The sequence below is a fragment of the Pipra filicauda genome, unplaced genomic scaffold (genome assembly GCF_003945595.2).
Source record: "Pipra filicauda isolate LSUMZ 115617 unplaced genomic scaffold, ASM394559v2 scaffold581_size553298_pilon, whole genome shotgun sequence".
NCBI lineage: Eukaryota > Metazoa > Chordata > Aves > Passeriformes > Pipridae > Pipra > Pipra filicauda.
The window spans coordinates 353,897-375,486 of NW_024104733.1; the positions used below are offsets into that span (position 1 = coordinate 353,897).

The 21,590-nt window shown below is 46.7% G+C and overlaps 1 protein-coding gene across 2 annotated transcripts in view; it reads left to right on the top strand.

The window, feature by feature from the left end:
• ARMH4 (armadillo like helical domain containing 4) overlaps positions 1–21,590 on the top strand; it is a 61,332-nt gene that overhangs the window by 20,184 nt on the left and 19,558 nt on the right. For both annotated transcript variants that reach the window (XM_027718191.2, XM_027718192.2), the window contains exon 5: positions 4,420–4,674. In XM_027718191.2, coding sequence (XP_027573992.1) covers positions 4,420–4,674 — 255 coding nt within the window. The remainder of the gene's footprint in view (positions 1–4,419; positions 4,675–21,590) is intronic.

The following is a 21,590-nucleotide window of genomic DNA, read 5'->3' on the forward strand; positions in this document are numbered from 1 at the left end:
TTTTCCCTGGGATTCCTGCTGCCTGCATCTTTCTTGGCTTGGTCCATCCTCAAAGCAGGGAGGTGCTGAATTTCTTAGGAGTCTTTTGCTTCCCTGTTGCCATACAGGCAGAGCAGAGCCTATGTTATTGAAACCAGTGGTTATTTAGTCTGTCAGAGAGTGGCAGATTTTGGATTTCTTCACTCTTGGAGATGAGACTTTAACTGCCATTGGCTATTCTTGCAGTAGAAAATCCCCCATCCCTGGAACTGTTCCAGGCCAGGTTGGATGGGGCTTGGAGCAACCTTGACTAGTGGAAGGTGTCCCTGCCCATGGCAGGGGGTTTGGAACTGGATGGTCTTTAAGATCCCTTCCAACCCAAACTTTTCCGTGATTCTGTGAAAATACAAGCATCTGCTTAGACTGTTAGTGTTTCAGTGCTGAAGTCTCCTGGTGTCACCAGGAGAGGAGACAGGATGCCATCCCTCCTTGATAGATCCATGTGGCACGTCATGGATTCAGTGCATGCAAACAGGATAACAAAATCAGCTTATATGTGACATCTGAAGAGCTACAGAGCAAGGATGGCTCACAGCAGAAACTGCTTGGGTGGCCAAGAAGGCCAACAGCATCCTGGCTTGTGTCAGCAATATGTGGCCAGCAGGACTAGGGAAGTGATATTCTCTTCTCCCAAGTAACAAACACAGGATAAGAGGAAACAGCCTCAAACTGCACCAGGAGAGGTTTAAGTTGGATAGTAGGAAAAATGTGTTTAACAGAAAGGTTGTCAAGCACTGGAACAAGCTTCCCAGGGCAGTGGTGGACTCACCATGCCTGAGGGATTTAAAAGCTGTGTGGATGTGGCACTTGGGGCCATGGGTTGGTGGTGGCCTTGGCAGTGCTGGGTTAACAGTTGGACTCAATGATCTTAGAGGGCTTCTCCAACCTAACCCGTTCCATGACACACAAAATAGTTCACAGTGGGCTGGAAATGCACGTGAAACTCTGAATTCCTTCTGAATCTGCTGGGCTTTGCACTTTCAGTCATTGCTACGTTCGGTCTCTCCTGTTTGTTTTCTTTCAAGCTGCTGCTGAGGCCTTTCAAAGGCCAAAAAGTGCCAATTTAGGAGGGAAAACGTGACTTCTGTAAAAGGCTTTCAAGTGAAGCACAAGCCTCCAGCTTGAGATTCAGCTGTGTGATGCTCACTTTAGTTTTCCATCTTATGAGACTACCAAGCCTTATGCACAGGCTGCCCACGGGCTCCTGTTGTGCCTCCGCCCCCGAAATCCCACATTTGTGAAGTTTCTGATTTTTTTTTTTTTTTTTTTGGAAGTGTAGCTTCCTCCTTGTGACCACCAAGTGGTGCTCTGCACTGCACCTTGCAGCAAGGCAAGCTGCTGGCATTTTGGGATGGGGGGGGAGGGTGTTAAAAAGCTGTTTTCAGATGTAGGAATGAGCCAGAGAGGAGAAGGAAACAAACGAAGAGCCTTTTCCTTCCCCCTTGCAGTGGTTGTGCTACAGGGATCACATTTTTCACAGCTTTCTGCTGTGGCTGGTGGTGATTGATGAAGCTTGGTGATGATCAGCTGTGATAAGTGGTCTCAGCACTTTCAATTTGGGTGTTCAGCTCTGCTGCCTTCGAGGCTTTGGAGACGCGGAGATGGCTATCTGTGGCTTCAACACTAGATCCTGGCAGGTGTCTGGGATTTGGCTTGCTAAAATCACAAGAAGCTTCTAAAATCCTTGTCCCAAAGTAGTTTTTCAGAGATAAAAATCTGATGCCTGTTCTCTCTTGGCTGCTTTTTCACCCAGTCTAAGGAAAGCCTCTGTTCACGTCCCTCTTCTCTGCTGTTCCAGCTGTTAAATTTTGGGAATGTTTATAGCTGTGTTGCTCTCAGCAGGGGCAAAAAACCTGCATTAACTTGTCTTTGCAGGTTTCCTGTGAGCACTCTCCAGGTGCCATTCTCAGCTTCACATCTGTATGTTTTATATGAAAACATGCAGTTTGACAGAGAAAATTCTTATGTTGATTCAAAATGATGGGCACACTGTAAGACAGAAACTGCCTATAAAATGGGAATTTAAGGGGCTAACTACCTCCCTGTAAGCTCCATTAGATGCTCTGCGTGGTATAATTGTGTGCAGGAATGATTTTTCCCCAAAAGCCAGGAGATAGCAGGATGATGCAGCTAAATCCAAACAGCAGCTCATTTGTATGAAATACAGGACTAGAACTGAAAGGTGGCAAGTGGGGTTGTCTTGTCTGGTGAGCTGAGAAAAACATGCAGTGTTTGAAAGCAAATCCTTGATACAACCTCTCAGTCATCAGCCTGTGTCAGCAATAGTGTGGCAGCAGGACCAGGGCAGTGACTGTTCCCCTGTGCTGGGCACTGGTGAGGCCTCACCTCAAATCCTGGGGTCAGTTTTGGGTCCCTCGAGACAAGAAAGACATTGAGGGGCTGCAGTGAGTCCAGAGAAGGGAACAGAGCTGAGGAAGGGTCTGGAGCACAAGTCTGAGGAGAGGCAACTGAGACAGCTGGGGAGGCTCATCCTGGAGAAAAGGGTGCCCAAGGGGACCTTCTCCCTCTCTCCAACTCCCTGATAGGAGGGTGGAGCCAGGTGGGGGTCGGGCTCTGCTGCCAGGGAACAAGGGACAGGATGAGAGGAAATGGCCTCAGGTTGTGCCAGGGCAGATTTAGTTTGGATATTAGGAAGAATTTCTTCACTGAAAGGGTGGTCAGGGACTGGAACAGGCTGCCCACAGCAGTGTTGGAGTCACCATCCCTGGAAGTGTTCAAAAGGCATATGCATGTGGTACTTAGGAACATGTTTTATCGGTGAACATAAACACGGTGCTGGGCTAACTGTTGGACTCAGTGATCTTGGAGATCTTTCCCAACCTTAATGATTTTATGATTCCCCAAGTTTCCCAGTTTGTTTCTCGTGTGCTTTGTGGAACAGCTGTGCTGGAGTGCCATCACATCCAGCAGCAGAGAGGAGAGGAGTGAAGCATCACCTTCTTTACTTACAGCAGGAAGGATTTGTGCAGCCCCTCGGGCGTCCTACCTCAGCCACTGCATCTCATTGCAGTGTCTGTGACCTGTATGAGGTACAACTCCAGCAGAAATAATGGGATATCTAGGTAACAAATGGGGATTTGGATGGATTGTTGGTTTTTAACATGGTCCTAGACCCTCAGCTAAAGCGTCAGCCCAGGTGCAGATGGGCTGTCCCAGTCTGAGCACATCAGGAGGGAATTTTCTACAGGGCTAAGCAGAGCTTTGTGCAAATTAGATAAAGTGCTAAATACTATGTTTTAGTTTCCAGCTTTGACAAACTAACCATAAGAAATTCAAAGCATGTCATTGTTTTAGATATTATCTTTTCCTGGTGGGTGGCTCCATTAGGAGCTATTAAGTAGCTCTGATGCAAATTCTGGCTTAGGAAGTCCTCAGGACTTTGGTAACTAATAGCTGGGAAGAGAAAGTGTGGGAAGACTGGCTCTGTGTGTTCCCCACTCTGGTCTTTCTTTAGCATCTGTGGCCAGTTGTGGTTGGTAATAGGATGTGGACAGAAATGGCCTTTGGTTTGATCCAGCACAGTCCTTCCCGTGTGACCATTTTAGATTCTAGCTGTGAAATATGGCTTAAATATTTGTCTGTGTATGTTGGCAGTACAGACAGTTTTGGAATGGATGGGTATCTGCTGTGGTGGAGAATTCATGGAATCACAGAATGGTTTGGGTTGAGAGGGGCCTTAAAGATCATCTAGTTCCACCTTCCCTGCCATGGGCAGGGACACCTTCCACTAAATCCACAGGGATTTCCTCTGTGTCACATTTATCTGCTTTTAAATGAGGTGTTGGCTGTGCTACCTTCTTTCCAATGCTTTCCAAGGCCAGGTTGGATGGGGCTTGGAGCAACCTGGTCCAGTCAAAGCCAGGTGCCTTTTCTGGAGGAGGGACCATATCAACGTAACTGGGCTGGAAAGCAGCACCCTTTCCAGAGCTGGGAAAGGCTTAATAAAAGTTAAAATCAAACCCAACTTATTGCTGCCTCCAAGGTTGAAAATCAGAGAAATAGCTCTCACTTGAGCTGAAATGAGTTGAGCAGAGAGCTCTGCAGTTGCAGATGCTCAGGTGTTGTACACATGCACGTCCTTGTTTGTGCTCTGCTATTAGGAAGCAGAAAATTACTGTATTTCCCACTAATTTGACAGTCTGAGACATCGTCTCATTGTTACTCAGCAACTTCCAGTGGTGAAGAGCTCCTCCAAATTGACCCCTGTGGGTGTCTTTCCTGTTGGAAAATAAGCACAAGCTCATTCTGCTGCTTTGCCTTTGGAGGAGTGGTATCAGCTTGGTGCTCACCTCCAGGGATCTATGAACCTGCTGTCTTGTGGGATCTTTCCTGATGTTTCTTTTCTGTCTCCCTGGCCAGAGGGTGAAGAAGAGGAGGAGGAAGAAGAAGAGGAGGAGGAAGAAGAGGAGGAGGAAGAGGAAGATGAGGAGGACAAAGACCTAGATCTGATGGATGAAAGCATGGAGGGCGACACGGAGCTGCCAGGTTTCACACTTCCAGGGGAGACCTCCCAGGATCCCATAGCTGGCCTGGAAAACCCTGTGGCCCAGCTGGCTGGGGTGTCCTACCAGGTTCCTGACACCATCGAGTGGGAGCAGCAGAACCAGGGTCTGGGTAAGAGAAAAAGCCTCTTCTCCCTTTACCCTCACAGAGGACATATCTCCTGCTCTGCGCTCTGCATGAGACAGTCCCTCGTGCCAGCAAGTCTCAGGGGTTGGCTCTCAAGCTAAACACAAAGCTGGTTCATTTATGGAGAAACCCCATCCACCAGCAACAACTGGTTGAACTGGGATGAGTCCCTGGCAGTGTGACCTCAGTTGTCCTTTTGGGGAGAATGTGAATACTCCAAACCTGCTCCTTCGTTCCCAGACCTTAGTGTTGTCTTGCTCCAAAGGTGGACAAATAAATAACTTCTCAGGTGAGGTTCCTGGGGAAATTTCAGTTCCCTTTGCCCAGCATGTGTTGGTGCAGGGATATATGTCCTGTGAGGGCAAAGGGAGTTGGGCAGTTGCCCATCAGCCCATTTGCTGCTTCAACAGCATTTTCCAAGTTCCAGTTTTCTTGGGAATGTGGTCCAGCCATGGGACCCTGTGCTGGCAGTGTTAAGACAAACCCACAAAGCCTCTATAAAGCTTTATAAAATTTCTTCCCACTGTACATTTAGGCCCTGTGTTTAGTGACTAGAACTAATTTATTTCACCTAGGAATCAGGGCTTATATATGTTAAATCCATGTGATGCAGTTCAAAGCTGGTGTGGGACAAGGTAGAGTTTAGAAAGGAACTTGCTCAGCTTGGCTTAGGGCCAAGGAATATTTTCCCAGAATACTCAATTCCAAACCAATCCCCATCAAGCAGCAGTAGGAACCTCTCAGGTGAGTTTGTGGGAGCTGAACCACATCTATAGAGAGGGTCTTTGTGTCTGACTCTCAGAGAATTAGCTGTTCTGAGAAGCTCATCAGCATTAGTAGCCCAATATCTAACTAGATGGGGGAGATTGGAACTAAACCATCTTTAAGGTCCCTTCAAACCCAAGCCATTCCATGGTTCTGTGGTTCTATGATTCTGGGAAAACTGAAGGCTTGCATGAGCTCACTGAGGCCATGGAATGAGCTGAACCCAGGTGGTGGGAAGGCTGATTTCCTGGGAGTGTGTGGGGAATGGGAAATACTGTCCCATCTTTGTGGCTGTACTGGGCTCATTTTCCCTGAGATGCTGCCGCAGGAGTAGAGCCCTTCCCCTCTTTCCAGTTTGTCCCAGGTAGGAATTTCTGCCCTGCTTCCCCTGCTCTGGGTTCGTGGGCACACATCAATCCATGCCTGGTCCTGGCTATGTGCTTCTTAGGGAAACAGGAAAGGTGGAAAAAGCATGTACAGCTTGTGTCAGCAGGAATTGGATTGTTAAGACCATAAGAAATCCCCCCAAACCTGGCAGGAGGCTGGAAGAGCTGCTCCCATTGTTCTGCTGGAGCACCTGGAGACACCAAACACACAGTACAGGGCTGGTAAAGCTTTAGATCTCCTGCATGGGCTACTTCTCTTTGAAACCCTTTTTCTCTGAGTGATTTTCATCTAAAGATACCTCTTTGAAATCAGCTTCCTGTTATTTTAAGGCAGCTTTGTAACCACTGGATGTCTCCAGCTGCAGCCCCTGGATGCAGCTGGGTCAGGGGTGTTGTGTTCCTGCCTGCTTCAGCCTTTGTGCACCCCAGGGAAGAGCTCTGTGTGTCTCTTCCTTCACCAGATAGTGCTGAGATGTGAGGAATTTCCCATATTGTGTGAGTGAAACATGGTTTAGAAGGGGAAGTTGTTCTGCTTCACCTGGGATGCAGCACAGGAGAGGAAGAACTGGAAAAAAAGATAATGGTACCCAACAGAGTAGGGGGTGAGGGTACAGCAGCCAAGCACCAAACTTTTACAGTTGGCATTTTCCATTTTTAAAATACTTTGCACCTGTGTCTTTCTCCTGGGGATGCACCTGTCCTCCAGCCTTCAGAATTGTGACATTTTAACGCTAAAATCTCTAGTACAGAGGAGCCCAGAAGTGTTGGAGTAGCAATTCTCAGGTCAGTTATTATCAAGCTTGCTTGGTCTGATGGCTGACACACTGTAAATCCCCAGAGGACAGGGAACTTGATCCACAAAACAGCTTGGCAGAACAAGAGACAGATCAGATTTTTGTAGTGGTCAGTGAGAAAGTGCTGGAGAAACAGAATCATTAAAACTGTCAGTTCTGGGCAGTCAGATGGTCCTACATGAACTCCAGCTGAGCAAAATCAATTTATAAGCACCAGTAACAAGACTGTCAGTTTTACAGCCCATCAGCTGACTCTCTAACCAGCAATATTTAGACAGAAAGTAAAGCAGAAAATGAGATAATCTGTGCAGAAAATGAGATAATCTGTGCCTTCCATAAAATAGGAGTCCTTCTGGTGGCCTGCAGCTCTGGAGAAGGAAGGTCTGAATATGATTTGGGATCTCTTTTGGTGTCCTGTTCAAATGCTTTGCCTTCAGAGGTTGTCAGTGAGGGACACAGCAGTACTTTGGGACCTCTCTGAATTCTATATGAGGTGACTTTGACCTCTCTGTACTTGTTTCTTGATCTGTATGTAGGTGGTGTGTGGTAGGAAAACATTAAACTCTTGGAGAACATCAGAGGGGCAGGAAGACCAGGCTGGATGGGGCTTGGAGCAGCCTGGTCTAAGGGGTTTTGGAACAAGATGGTCTTTAAGGTCCCTTCCAACCCAAACCACTCTGTGATTCTGTGATTCTATTATTCTATGAATCTTGGGCTTTTGAGGGATAAATACCCCCCCCTATTTCTTCCCTGCTACCTCCTTTGTGATGGTTTATGCATTACCAGGAGAACTGCAGTTGGTTTATACTTGTTCAAATCTATTGAACAGTTTTTGGTCCTTTAGTTACTCCTCATGAATCCTAAAGTAGATTGTCTTTATTGTACACTACCGTGGAAATCAAAACCCTTTACTTCTGTTGGGGGTGACTTCTATGGCTGTGCTCTTCTCCCAGTGCTCAAGTGTCTGTAACTGTTCTTAATTTAATGACCATGAGCCGAGATGAAAATGTCCCCAGACTTCCAAGCTGTTTGTTGATGCCTTAATGCTTGCATCATCCATGTCCCAAGATGAACAATTCCTGCTATCCATAGTAAAGTGACAGCAGGAGGTCTAGGGCAATTTACTAAGCCTTTAATTTTACTGCTTTGGGACATGCAGTAGTTTACTTTGTGCATTTAAAATCTGTGGAGTTGTTTGGAGTGACAATGACATTTTCACCTTGAAGCAATACAGAAATGTGATGTTTGGCTCAAGTTGTCAAAGCAAAGCTTGTTGTGGTGGGCTTTTTTTAAGGTGTTGAATGAAACTACCAGTTGCTTATCCTTGACCACCACTAACAGGAGACAACAGCAGTAAAGAGAAGAGAGACTGATTTGAACCATAAACTTTAACAGAAGAAACTCCATTTTTAAGCTCAAAACCTTTTATGGGCAAAGAGGAGCCACACCTCATATATATACACATATATACACCCAATAATTTATTGCTAATATAACTGTAATCTTTAGAGTAGGCACATTATTAATCCAGATTTAATTATCAAAGGAAAAGAAGTGGTAGTGCAGTTAGGATTGTTACACACACACTCCTCATTTCCTGTGCTTTATCCTGGTGTTGTGCTTGTCCTTGCTTCTGTGGGTCCTAAGCTTGGAGGTTTCATCTGGGGGTTTGTGGTGGCTCAACAACTTCTGGAGTCCTTGGCCAGGAGAAATACAATGTTCACGTTGATGTTTTCTTCTTTCTCAATTTCAGGTCCATTTGATATAATTTTTGTATGTTTGCTGACATGGTTTTGCACCTTGCTCTGTCTTCACTGACCTGCAATTTCATATTACATCTGAATTTACTGTCTGTGGTGGATTTTATGTGTGTCAGATACGATTTTTTTGTTTCTCTTTTTAACCCCAGACCCATTTTTTGTCCATATCTGCACTTCTTTAGCTGAGCATTGGTGTGTTCTTCACCTCCACCTGTCTGTGGCAATACCAGGTTACAGGGCTGTAGCTTGTGGGAAGTCACCTTTGTTGCCTGGTTCCACAGCATGGGTCGTAGGTTTCCATCTACCCATGTAGTTATTTTACACAGTGGAGTTTGGACCATCCCTGTAGATGGGATTTGGAGATAAACAAAATATAAAATAGCAATTTAGAAAGAAGTTATGAAGTGTGACAGTGTAATTCAAAACATGTAGCTTCCAAAATATAAACCATGTCTGTATTTCATATATTTTTGTGCTTTGGATGTTGATTCTTACCCTAATGGAAAGTCATATAACTCTCTCACTTAAGTAGTGACAAGGCACTTGCATAATAAACACGCTTTTAGAATGTGAATTTTTTTTTTATGATGGATAAAAAAATATCTGCAGCTCCGAGCAGCCCCTTATAGAGAAAATGGCTCTCACTGTATTGCAGGTCTGTGGCTGCAAATCACACTGCATAAACCATATAACAGATGCCACTGGTTAATGATGGTGAGGCAGAGAGGCAGAGGGACAGCAGTGGAAGATGATGAATATCTGAAATGTCATTTTTACAGGAAGATAGGATTAATGCCTTTATGGGCAAAAATAACCAGCATTAGGAAGGCAGGAGCTGAGACTCAGAAATTAGTAATATGTTCTTTAATTGGTGCCCCAAATGGATCTATTTTAAGTACTCCTACAGCTCGTGGTATTGGAACATCAGAGTGCCTTTTAATCTTTAATGCATTTATCTCCTTAATCGCCCTGGGAAGGTTGATTTCTGTCTTAAAGGTGGTGAGCAAAACCATGGAGAGGCCAAGTGACCCCACTGGTTTCATGAGAGAGCCTTTAGCAGAGCAGGGATTTGAAGGAAGGGAATGAAATCCGTGCTTGGTCATTGCCTTTCCCTTGCTGGAGGAAGGATGTGCACACCTGCATTCCTCCCTGGAATGGGAGCAAAGGGTCACACAGAGACACCATCCCAACAGAAGGGACTGAGCCCATAGGAATGCCAGGTGAGAGAGGCTGGCAGGAGCCAGGGTGAGGAGTGAAACCAGCAAATTTTCCTTCCCCACGTTTTCCAAGTGCAGCTCCCTGCAGCAATCCTGCCCTCTGTAGCTTCACCCCCATACGTGTTTATGGGAGTTTTGGGGCACCAAACATGGGCCATGTGAGGCCTGGGTACCAGGCAGCTGCAGACTGAAATGAGCAGTCTCAAAAATGTAGGTGATTATTTTTCCTGTCTTTCTGGGTGCTTCAAACAATTTATACAGTTCCATATGTTCCTTGCTGGCTCCCCTTCCCTCTCCCAGGCAGCAGTAAAGCTCCCATCATCAATCTGTGCCTAACTCAAGTCTCTGTCCCTCGTGAGGATTGTGCACTCTGTTTGGAATGACTTTTTTATCTGAGAGATTGTTCATGGCTGCATCTTAACCCTGGGGCAGACTCATATTTGACCAAGTTTGCCCTGGCAAAGGAAATTCTGCATCCACCTGTGAACAGTGATGGTCCTCTCTGCCAGCTCCCAAGAGGGGACAATTCCCATTTGGAGATGACTTTTTCTTCTCATAAAATTTAATCCCAAGGTGTTCTGGGGACTGTTTCTCTTTCCCCTCTTTAATATTGCTTCTGTATTCGGCCTTGCTTGTGTTCTGAAGCCAGCTGAGATGAGGAGCCTTGCAGCGTGGTGCTCAGTGTGTTGGTGAGAAGCAGCCCTGTGCCTTGTGTTGGGGTTTTGGACAATGGGTCTGTCCAGGAGACACAAAACTTGACAAGTCTGAGCCCTGTGATCCTGACCTACCACTCTGCTCTTCCCTTTTTCCATCCAGCCCGAGACTGCTGTGCCCTGGTGAATGAGACCGGTGTGTTTTAAGGGGAAGACACCTACAGTGTCTGCTCTGGGAACTGGGATGTGGAGTTTCCAACCATGGAGTATGAACCAGTAATGAGTTGGAACCATGTCCTTCCTCTTGGAAGCACCTCAGCTCTTGTCCTCAAAGCAGAAATCAAGACTAAGGGAAAGGAGTAGAGATGAAGGAACTGGTAGAGTCACCATTCCCGGAGGGATTTAAAAGATGTGTGGGTGTGGGACTTGGGGACATGGTTTAGTTGTGGGCTTGGCAGTGCTGGGGGAACAGTTGGATTCACTGATCTTAAAGGTCTTTTCCAGCCTAATGATTCTGTGATTCTATGAGTAAAAGAGAAGATTGGAGGGTGTTTTGGTGATTCCCAGCTCAGCTATCAGAAACAGGGGACGTAAAGCTGTTGCTTGCCATAATTTATTGTAAGGAAGGGGAGGACAGCAGGGCCCTTTCTGCGTGGAAACCTGCATCAGGAAACTCGGGCTGATATTTTATCCTGACATTTTTGATGGGGTATATCAAGAAACAGCAGCACTAAAACATCTTTGGATGCATTATTTTGAAATAGCATCCCATCCACAAGGTTTATACATCTGGTTAAACCTGTGTCAGAGGAAGACTAAGCCCATTTGTTACCAGCCCCTAAGTGTGCTGCCTTCAGAACCAAGGGAAGATTTATAGGTGTTTGCTTGGGTTTAGCTCTGCCTTCCCTCTCCCTGCCCATGGAGAAGATGGAACCCCATCAGACAGGGTGCTAAACTGGAGTCACTGGCTGTTTCTGGGGGGAATGAAGAGGTCCTGTCCATCCACACCATTTCTGCCTCTTTTTCTTCACTTTGGAGTGAGGTGGTGTGAAGCCATGGAGAAATCAGACAGTTTCTTGTGACTTATGATTCTTGAGAGGAGAGAGGGGACATTGGTCACCGTGGCTGACATGTGAGAGGTCCCAGCTGGGGTCTGGCTGATCAGGGGAAGTTTCTAATGAATGCTGGAAGGCATGGACAAACCCAAGTTCATCCAAGTGAACGAGGCTGAAGAGGAGCAGCTGAGGGAGATGAGGGGGCTCAGCCTGGAGAAAATGAGGTTCAGGGGGGACCTTCTCATTCCCTACAACGCCTTGACAGGAGAGTGGAGCCGGGTGAGGGTCGGGCTCTGCTCCCAGAGAACAAGGGACAGGACAAGAGGAACCAGCTGCAAGTTGTACCAGGGGAGATTTAGATTGGAGATTAGGAAAAATTTCTTTGCCCAAAGGGTTGTAAAGCACTGGAACAGGATGCTCAGGGAAATGGCTGAGTCACCATACCTGGAAGTGTTCAAAAAACACATGGCTGTGGCACTTGAGGATGTGATTTAGTGGTGAATGTGGTGGTGGTGCTGGTTTGATGGTTGGACTTTATGACCTTAGAGATATTTTCCAACCTTAACGACTCTCTGAAATTCGCCCTCCTCAGTGTGCTGGGCAGCACAGAGAGGCAGCTTGCAGCACCACCAAGCTCCTGTGTTTCCCAGCACAGGAGGACTCCTCCTGACAGGCTTTCTGCTGCACCTCCAGTTGCTCTTGTTGGCCCAAGAAAGCGGAGTTGGAAAACTCAAGCACATGGCTGAGTGTTTCTGACCTTCTCCAGCTGTCTGCCTCCATCCATCCATTTGCTGCCTCCTTTGAAGTTAGGATATGTCTACCTTGGAGCACGACTTTGCATTTGCTGCTCCAGGTAATTTGTCTTGTTTTTTTTTTCTCCTGGATTAAGGGATGGGGTCCATTAGCCTGTGCAGAGCTCCGTGCTCTGAAGGCTGGACTGCATCTGCTGCCCAAGCACCATCTGGGTTCCTGCACGCTGTGGTGAGGCAGAACATCCTTCTAGGCTGTCAGCTGCCTTGGCACTGCCTGTCAGCCCTGCTGGAATATAAATCATAGTGTCTGTGCTCTCTTTTTAGTCTGCAGTAGTCCTTTTCCATTCTCATCCCTGCAGTTTCAGTGTATACATGTCACATCTTTGCATCTTCGCCTACCCTTCAGTTTATACATGTCAGAAAACTTGGCTCCATTCCCACAGAGGAGCTGGTTTTCAGCCCTCTCTCCCTTTGGATTTTAGTAATCACTTAGCTCGACTGAAGAACACAGGCAGGGCAGTAGCTTTCTCTGGGTGAGAGTTATTAATTTATCCTTTATGTGCTAGTCTGTGTGGCCTTTGCCACGCAAAAAGAGCCTTGTCCTTATGTTGGAGAAATCACATTTATTTTCCGATAGTGATCTATGCTGCAGTGCAAAAGATCTGTCTGTTTTCATGGCATGAAAAAAAATGGAGAGAAGGGAACGTGAAGGTTCATCAGCCTTGAAATGCCTCTGTCCTTCTGGGGATTTGCGTCAGAGGCTGATCTCTGGGGTTGAAATGTTGGCTCCATGGCAGAGCTGGTAAGAGAAAAATAGAGGAGGAGAGCTCTTTGCAAAGAGCAGCAGGGAGAGAGAGGTTAATTTATGGAGAGCATAGTTTTATAATATTCTTTCCTAATGAGAATGTAGATACACTTTCTGCTTGGCCAGTGCAAACCTCAAATGAGTGATGCTGAACCCATCTCCCCTCTGGTGTTTGCTCAAACTCACACCCTTTGAGAATCAAAGGAGATCCAAGTTCCTGCCTGGAAGGATGTTCTCTTGATGTATACATATATATATGTACAAGTCCTGCTCTGCCTGGGAGCAAGTTAGGAACATATATTGGAAATAGGTAAATTGCTCAGATTTTGTCTGACAATAAAATAATTACCTCAAACCTCCAGCAATTGTTGTGCTGAAAAAATGCTGAGTATCAGCATTAATCACAGAGAGGGGTCGATATGGTGAGAATTACTGGAGGCTTTTGCTTTTATTTTTGCCTTTTTTTTTTTCTTTCCCCTTGTTTTTTAGTAACTCTAATCACAGCCTCATCCAAGATTGGCATGTAATAAAGGGTTTCAGCGAGGCTGCTCCCTGATAGCACATCATTTATTTTAATAGATGGGCAGCACCATCTGTGCTTGAGGCTTTATTAATCTGAAGTGAGGCCAAGAGGTTCTCCAGTTTGATTCTTTTCTGAGGCTGTTTTTCCCAAATCCCCTTTTACCCCTCTGACCACTCAGGCTGACTTTCTCACTCAGGTATTTGCAGGAGTGGGTGCTCAGCCTTCTGCTTGTTTTAACAAGGGGCTGGATGCAGTACCTGGGGGCTCTGCCCTCCTGGACACCCCTTCTGCAGCCACAGTGTGTGTCCCCATGGGACTCCCTGTCTTGTTTAGCAGTGTCACATGCTGTTCTGTTCTGCTGTCACTGTCCCCTTAAGTTGGGTGTGCTGTTGCATCCATCATACCAGCTTAGGATGCCCGTGCTGAGGTGATCCAGATGATGCTCTGAGCTCCCTGTTGGGAACCCAGCTCAGGAACCCAACCTGGGCACATGTGGCATTGTGGTGGCCCTTTGCACGTGCCAGTTATTCCAGCATTTCCCTTTGTACACTTTGGGACAGGGATAACACCAACAGAGGTTTTCCAAAGCCCCTCAGTGGCTTCCTCACACCACCCACTGACCTGCCATGGGACTGCCCCCCTTGAGCTGCCCTGATTTTGCTCCCTTGCACCCCGGGTGTCCCAAACCCAGACTCGAGCCCCTGCTTTGGTTTAGGATTGAGGAGAGATCTCAGTGTCTGCCCTTCCAGTCCAGCCAGAAGCTGTTTCTTTCTGTGAGTGAGGGGGTTGCTTTGCCCTGCTCAGGTCTGGCTTTCCTTACAACTACCCATAAGCAAGTTCTGGAAAATGATAAGATAGGATTCAGTATAAATATGCTGTCAGGAAAATACCTTTCTTGTGGGTTTTGTTATTCTCTGTATCTATTAGAACTGGTTAAGTACAGTCTCTTTCTGTTTTTTGGTTTTAGGAAGTGTTGGGTAGAGGGCCAAGTATAGTATTAGACCAGGAGAATATCCTCAGTGAAGCAAAGCCTTCTGGTTATATGTGCTCTCCTGGAGCCAGAGCGTGTTCCTGTGAGTGCTGTTTGTGAGGCCTGGATTTTATTAAGTGCAAATAACACACTGTTGATTTAGAAGATCTTTTGGGGGTTTAGTGGGCAAGGATGTAGTCCAACACTCGACATCTACTCCCTGTAAGTGTGTGCAGCTGGGCAATATCTAGGCTGGAGGGGGGTTTTTCTTTGCCAGACAAAATGCAGCTGCCTGTACCCTTTGCTGCATTCATTGTAGCCAGCATACAGGTTCCTGATTGCAGCCTTCCTGGGAGACACATTCCATCTTGTGCCTCAGGCTTGTGGCAAGTCGTGGAGCACCAGCTGAGGCGTGTGGGCTGGGTCTGCAGTGACCTCATGGTGACGTGCCATCACCTGGTCCTGCGACACGAGGTGAGCCAGGACAGAGCACCTGACCTTTCCCATGGGCTGGGAAGGCGCCTGTGGCTGGTCCATGTGGCCCAGGAGTTCTGTGGGAGCCTCTGAAGTCACAGTTTGTGGTGACTCTGTGGCGAGTCAACCCTGCTCAGCCACGCGCTCCACTACAGCTGGATGGACTCAATGACCTTAGAGGCCTTTCCCAGCCTAAATGATTCTATGGTTCTATAATTCCAGTCTGGAGCAGGAGAGGCAGAGATTAATTTAACTTCTAGTAGGCAGAGGCAAACCAGGAGCATTTTTTGCTGAGGTGCATAACTTAATGGAGCGGATAAAGTCGGAATCTCAGCGGGCAAAACTGAGCATCGCTCTGGTGACTGCTCTGTCTCACAGCCTTGCAGCTGCAGTGAGGGCTGTGAACACCTTTTCTGGGACCACGTACCATTTTTCTTTAAGCTTAGCAGGGCTGCATCACTGGCTTCTCGTGCCTGACTTCAGACTTTGCATCCTGACAAGCTCAGAGCAAAAGGCACCATGGTTAAGTTTGGCCCAGGTTTAATGTCTCAAACGATGCCAGATCACCTCTGCTTGGCTGCAGGCAGGCTCTGCCAGCACCAAGCAGACAGAAATGCCTTCAGGGGTAGCACAGAGCTTTGGGATGCACTGCATGGCTCCTTCCCAGGGCGCTGCAGGGAATCCTGTTCCCTGAGATGTCTCCCAGAGCTGTCCCTACAGCCAGTGGGAGCTCCTGGGATAGTGCATGAAGATGGCCCAGCACAGATGGTTGGACTCCATGATCTTAGAGGTCTTTTCCAACCTTAATGATTCTGTGAGATGCTGCAACACTGTCCCTCCAAAGCAGAGCTGGCATCTCCAAATCAGAGTCTTCTGCTGTAGGGAGAGCACATTTCAGCAGTGCTAATTGGCAGCAGCAGTGATTAGTTATTAAGGTTTGATTAGTCACTACTGTGTGGGCTCTGAAGATGAATGTGAGGGTTTAAAAAACAGTGGGACTCTCAATTTTTTAATATATTCTGAATCTACTTCAAGTTCCTGCCAGCAGTTCCACTGGATGTATTACAGAGTGTGGGTGAGCAGTAGAGTTCCCTTGTCCTCATCTTCCTGGGATGAGCCAGGAGAGGTCTGCAGCTTCCCAGAGTGCTCCTGAGGGTGCTGGAGTCCCTCCTCATGGCCTGGCAGCTCAGTTGTTTCCCTCCTCTGCTCTGCAATGGGTAAAAGTTAGATTGGATATTAGGAAAAATTTCTGCACTGAAAGGGTTGTCAAGCATTGGAACAGGTTGCCCAGGGAAGTGGTGGAGTCACCATCCCCAGAGGGATTTAAAATACATGTATATGTGGCACTTGGGGACATGGGTTAGTGGTGGGCTTGGCAGTGCTGGGTTAGTGGTTGGACTCCATGATCTTAGAGGACTTTTCCAACTTAAATGATTCTGTGATTTGATGACTAAAACCAGAATTTACTAGCAGGGTTCCCAGGTGATGAGTGCTGACCCTCCCCACCCTGTCCCAGGCCCCAAGCTGTGATGCAGAGACGTTCTCCACAGTCCCTCCAAGCTTGGGATGGGTGGGTGTTAATGCTCAGAGTAAATATCCCTGCTGAGTCATGGGAAAAATAGGACTTATTTATGCCTGTGCAAGTAGGAACATTTAGATACCGTTTCTGAAAAATATCCTGGAGAAAATCCTAGGGACAGCCAAGTTCCAGGGGGAAATTTAGTCTGAGAGTTATTTTTATTGTTAGTCCTCTCACCACAAGAGAGTGAATTTAGCTGGTGAGCTGGGAACTCTTGGCAAAGAGTAGAAATTAAAGCAAATTCTCTGCTCCAAATCCTTCTGAGAGAAAGGAGAGGGTGATACAGTAGGAACACATTGGCCTGTTGGGATGTGGGGGAATAAAGGAACAGAGAGAAAAACAACAACCAGCATTTTGACTCTGAGTGCTCAGTGCCATTCTGCCCCTCTGTGCATCTGGAGAAGGATACAGCAGAGCTGGGAAAAAGGATAACCAAAAGGGTAAAATAACAAGAATAACCAGAGGATAAATGGGATTCTGTGCAAGGAATGACTACTCAGACCCTGACCAAGGCTGGTAAAATCACAAGGGGACGACCAAGTGACTGACCCCTGATACCACCCCTGGGGAGCATCACAAGAAAAATTCACAACAAATTATGTGAGATTTGGCTCAGTTCATCACTGACCATGGGAGAACACCTATCCACAGGCTGCTGAGGATGCTCACAGTCTGTGTGTTTGCTTTTCCTTTTGGGTAGGTGATTTGACACACCCCTGTGTCTGGCTCTGGGGGTCTCTGAGCCCCAGGAGGTGTGCAAGGGGAGCATTGCTGGGTGATCATCCCATTCATAAGCTTTTCCTAGACAGGTGGTCTCTGTGAGCCTTACTAAGCCAGCCCAACCTTTGGTCTGACCCAGGATGGCTGTAAGCAGAGCCTGATCTCCTCATCTGTTTGATTACTGTCAGTGCTGCTTTTTTTGTGTGTCCTTGAGCAAATCACTTCCCCATCCCGTGCCTGAGTCCTGGTGTTCATAGATTGGACAATATCAGTACTCTGTGGGGGTTTATTACTTTAGGTTCTTCTGGGCAGATTCTGACTCTCTTTGCATGTTTGTGGAGCATTTATCACCTGTGTGTGTCATCTCAGCTGGCCTTTCAGGTGTCACAGTAATAGAAATGATAAATGTGAGATTCTGTCTCTTCCTCCCTGTATTACGTTTTGCTCATAAATAAAATGTTGACAGTTGCTGAGACAAGAATCTGTGTTGAAGCCTGCTGAGGAGGAAAGATGTGACCCCTGGATCAGAGGGAGAGTGAGGTAGGGAAGTATCAACTGTGTGTTTGCCCTGCATTTAGGCTTCTCTGTGAGCATCTGCCTTCAGAGATGGGATGTGGGGCTAAGCTGAACCAGTACAACCATTCCTGCCTTCTCTTCATTTGGCACAAGGTTCCCCCCACCGTCCTTAACCACGTTCCGGGGCAGAAAACCCAAAAACTGTCTGGCTTTGCAGGCTGACAGGGAGCTGGGACTCAGGAAGAGAAGGTACCTTCCAAAGCATGCACTTACTCAGTGTCTCTCAGACCCACCAGGCTCCACATAAAACATTTTTATACTGGAATCAGAGGTGTGACCTTGTTGATAATTTAACTCAGGGACCAAAGACAGGCAGCTGAGTGCAGACATCAGTCTCTGTCATCCCCTTCCCTTGCTGAGGACTCGGCACATTTTCTTTTGTGGTCAGGCTGCCCTGCGGTTGCTGTCACTGCTGGACTGAGTTAATTTTCCTCTTGCAGGGCCTTATCTCAGCTTTTCAAGGCAGAAAAACTGGTGCAATAGCACAGAAAGTCACGGCATTTCCAGCAAGGCTTTTCTCTGCTTTGCAGATATCTTTGCTGTTGCCAAATACCAAATGGAAATATTCCTGTACACATAAATTACCTGTGGATTCCCGAGGCTGGTTATGGGTCCAGCAGCTCAAATGGAAATGCATGGGTTGTTGCTCCTTTAGTTTTGGTAGATCTGTTTGTTATCTCTTGGAAATGGACTTTGAAAATGAGACGTAAACTCCTGTATCCCTTCAGGTTACAGGTAATTGTGGACAAATAGCATTTCTCAGTCTGGAGAGACTTATAAATCAGGATGCTGTGATGAACTGATTTGAGTCAACAGTTCTTTGGGTACATCAATCAAACTCCTAACTAGGCTAGATCATCCATTGCCCAAATCTTCCAACTGATTCACAACATTATAGGGTAAGGCCAGTAATTCATCTTTCCTGTTTAGGACCAAATTTCAGAAGTGCTCTGCAGTTTCATTGTTTTGCATACTTGTAAAGAATTTCAGATTTCAGGTGGCCTGTAGAGGTTTTGTTTGTGATGTGGAAAAGGCAGCCTTTCCCCTGGGAATACCCTGTTCAGAATGATAAACCAAAAAACTGCAGCTTAGCCAGGCAGAGCGCTCTCCTGACCCATGAGCTGTGATGTTTTTGTAGCAGTCAAAAGAAACTTCTTGTTTCCAACTTTTTTCTTGGCCTTGTGTGTTTCTGAAATATGCTGTTGGATGAGGATTTTCTTCTCAGGGAAGAAGCCTTCTGCTGCTGCTTCTTGCCTTTTTTGACTTGTATGGCATTTTCTTATCTCGTGGGTGATGCTGTGTCCTACAGACCTCCAGACTGAAGGGGACAGTCACCTCTCTGGGCAACCTCCACCAGTGCCTCAGCACCCTCATCCAGAGTTTCTTCCTGACATCTAATCTAAATCCCTTCTCCTTTAAAACCACAGTGAAGACAGGCTACTGCAAAAATGAGTTTTAAAAGTGTCCTCTGCTTATTCCTTCCTTAGGGCTTGTCAGTGACTTCTTTCTGTGTCTGTCTCTGCAGAGCCTGTATTTCTAGAGGACTGATACCACACTTGTCAAGTCAAGAGAACTTTCTGGCCCATTTGGTGGCCCTTGGAAACCAGGCAGCACTGAGTGGCCATCAGCATTTAGATAATAAACACTTGCTGCTACTTGAAAGCAGATGAACCTCTGGAGCTTTATCCAGATAATTTTGTGAAGGTTCTCACAAATTGTTTCTTCATTATTTGAACAGATGATGGCAGCAAAATCAGGAGTTCATTCAGAGATACTCAGGTTCCAAAATGTCTTCTTAGAGCCACATCATATCACTGTCCTAATCAGAAAGGGCTCTGACCAGTTCCAACCAGGGTAATGCCCTTTCAGGATAAGTAAATTGTTACAGATCATCTTAATCTGCTTGGAGAAACTCCAGATCCGTTCATTTCTGAGTGGAAGGAGTGGGATGGAGAATGCCACAGCACCTGGAGCGGATGCGGGGGGAGAGCAGCAAACCCCACAGGGCCTGGAGTCACACAGACATTAATCACACAGGAACAGTGCTCTGTGCCATATGTGAAATAAATGGGAAATGTGGAGAGCAGAGGAGCTGAGGATAAATTAACCCCTTCACCTGCAGGGCCGTGCAGAGCTGTCTAGGAGCTGATGGTGGTTTTATGAGGGTGGCATCAAACTTCACCAAGATTTTGGGATATTAATTTGCCTGCAGATCCTCACCCATTACTGTTAATAAGTGCTGTAGGGAGGCTTTGCTTTGAGGCAGCCCAGGGCACCTCTCAGGGGTGTAGATTAAATCTGAGGGGAAACCAGGAGTTGCAGGGTCCAGGTGAAGGCCAGGCACTGCTCTGGTTTGCTGCTGAGTCCTACCAGGATGGTTTTACACCATGAGCCCCGTGAAGCCAGGCTTGCTTGTCTGGGGGCAGAATTTGGCCTCTTGCCAGTTTGAAATGCAGAATGAAAGAAGGTCCTACCCTGGTGCACACCACCTTGAAGTTGCCAATCTAGCCAGTAACCAAAATTGCTCCTGTTCTTCAAAGCATTTCCCTTCGGAGTTTTTTTTGGTTTTAAAGTGTTTGGGATCAGCCCTTTCTCCCTATGCAAGCTGAAAAGGGAGCTGCCAAATATATTTGTGGCTCCTTTGTTTGGATAGACCAGCATCACACTGTCACGTTCTGCCTCCTGCAAGAGTTTTTATCTGTCAAACTTGCTTTCTCCTCAGCCAGTACAGACTCAGTGGAACCTTTTTTGTTTGATTGCCATCATCAGGTGTCTGAGTCATTATTACTGGGAAATACCCACAGAATTATAGCTGTGCTGAAGATATTTGCAGATTTTCCCTCTGCTTTCTTCTCTGGCTTTGAGTCTTCCTGGCTCCATTTGGCTGTAAATAGAATCATAGAATCCCAGAATGGTTTGGGTTGGAAGGGACCTTAAAGACCATCTCGTTCCAACCCCTGCCATGGGCAGGGACACCTTCCACTAGCCCAGGTTGCTCCAAGCCCCATCCAACCTGGCCTTGGACACTTCCAGGGATGGGGCAGCCACAGCTTCTCTGGGCAACCTGTGCCAGGCCTCACCACCCTCACAGCCAAGAATTTCTTCCCGATATCCCATCTAACCCTGCCATCTGTCAGTTTGAAGCCATCCCCCTTATCCTGTCACTCCAGGCCCTTGCCAAAAGTCTCTCTCTCTCTTTACTGTAGGCTCCCTTCAGGCACTGGAAGGCTGCAATTAGGACACCCTGAAACCTTCTCTTTTCCAGTCTGGACAGTCCCAATTCTCTCAGCCTTTGCCCGTAGGAGAGATGCTCCATCCCTCTAATCATCTTGGTGGCCTCCTCTGGACTCTCTCCAACAGTTTGATGTCCCTCCTGTTCAGGGAACCCCAGAGCTGTACATCCCATCAGTGCTTTCAGGTTTGGATTCCCAGTCAGTAGATGAAGATGGTTGTTTATATTAGAGAACCATTGTGAGTGCAATTAATAAAGCTGTTAAGCTGAAAAGTAGTGGAAGAGCTAAATATCATCACGTAATGAGACCTCCTTCACAGTAAATGATGTGAAAAATGATTTCTTGCAAAGAATAACAAATCGCTGTGGCTTTTTACCCTAATTGTAGATGCTTGATTCTAATTTGTTGTTTGTCATTTCCATGTTAATGAAGAGTTTTAGCTATAATTATCACATTTATGGCAAACAAGACATTATCATTTACCAAGGCTCGCGAAGCACCGGCTTCTTTAGAAAGAGAAGGACTGATTAATTATCCTTGTTATGCAGCCCCAGGAAGGATCTACAAGTCACAGTGTCCAGCTCCCTGTGCAGAACAGGTCTTGTGCAAGATACTTCTCAAAGGAAGGTGATCTCATTA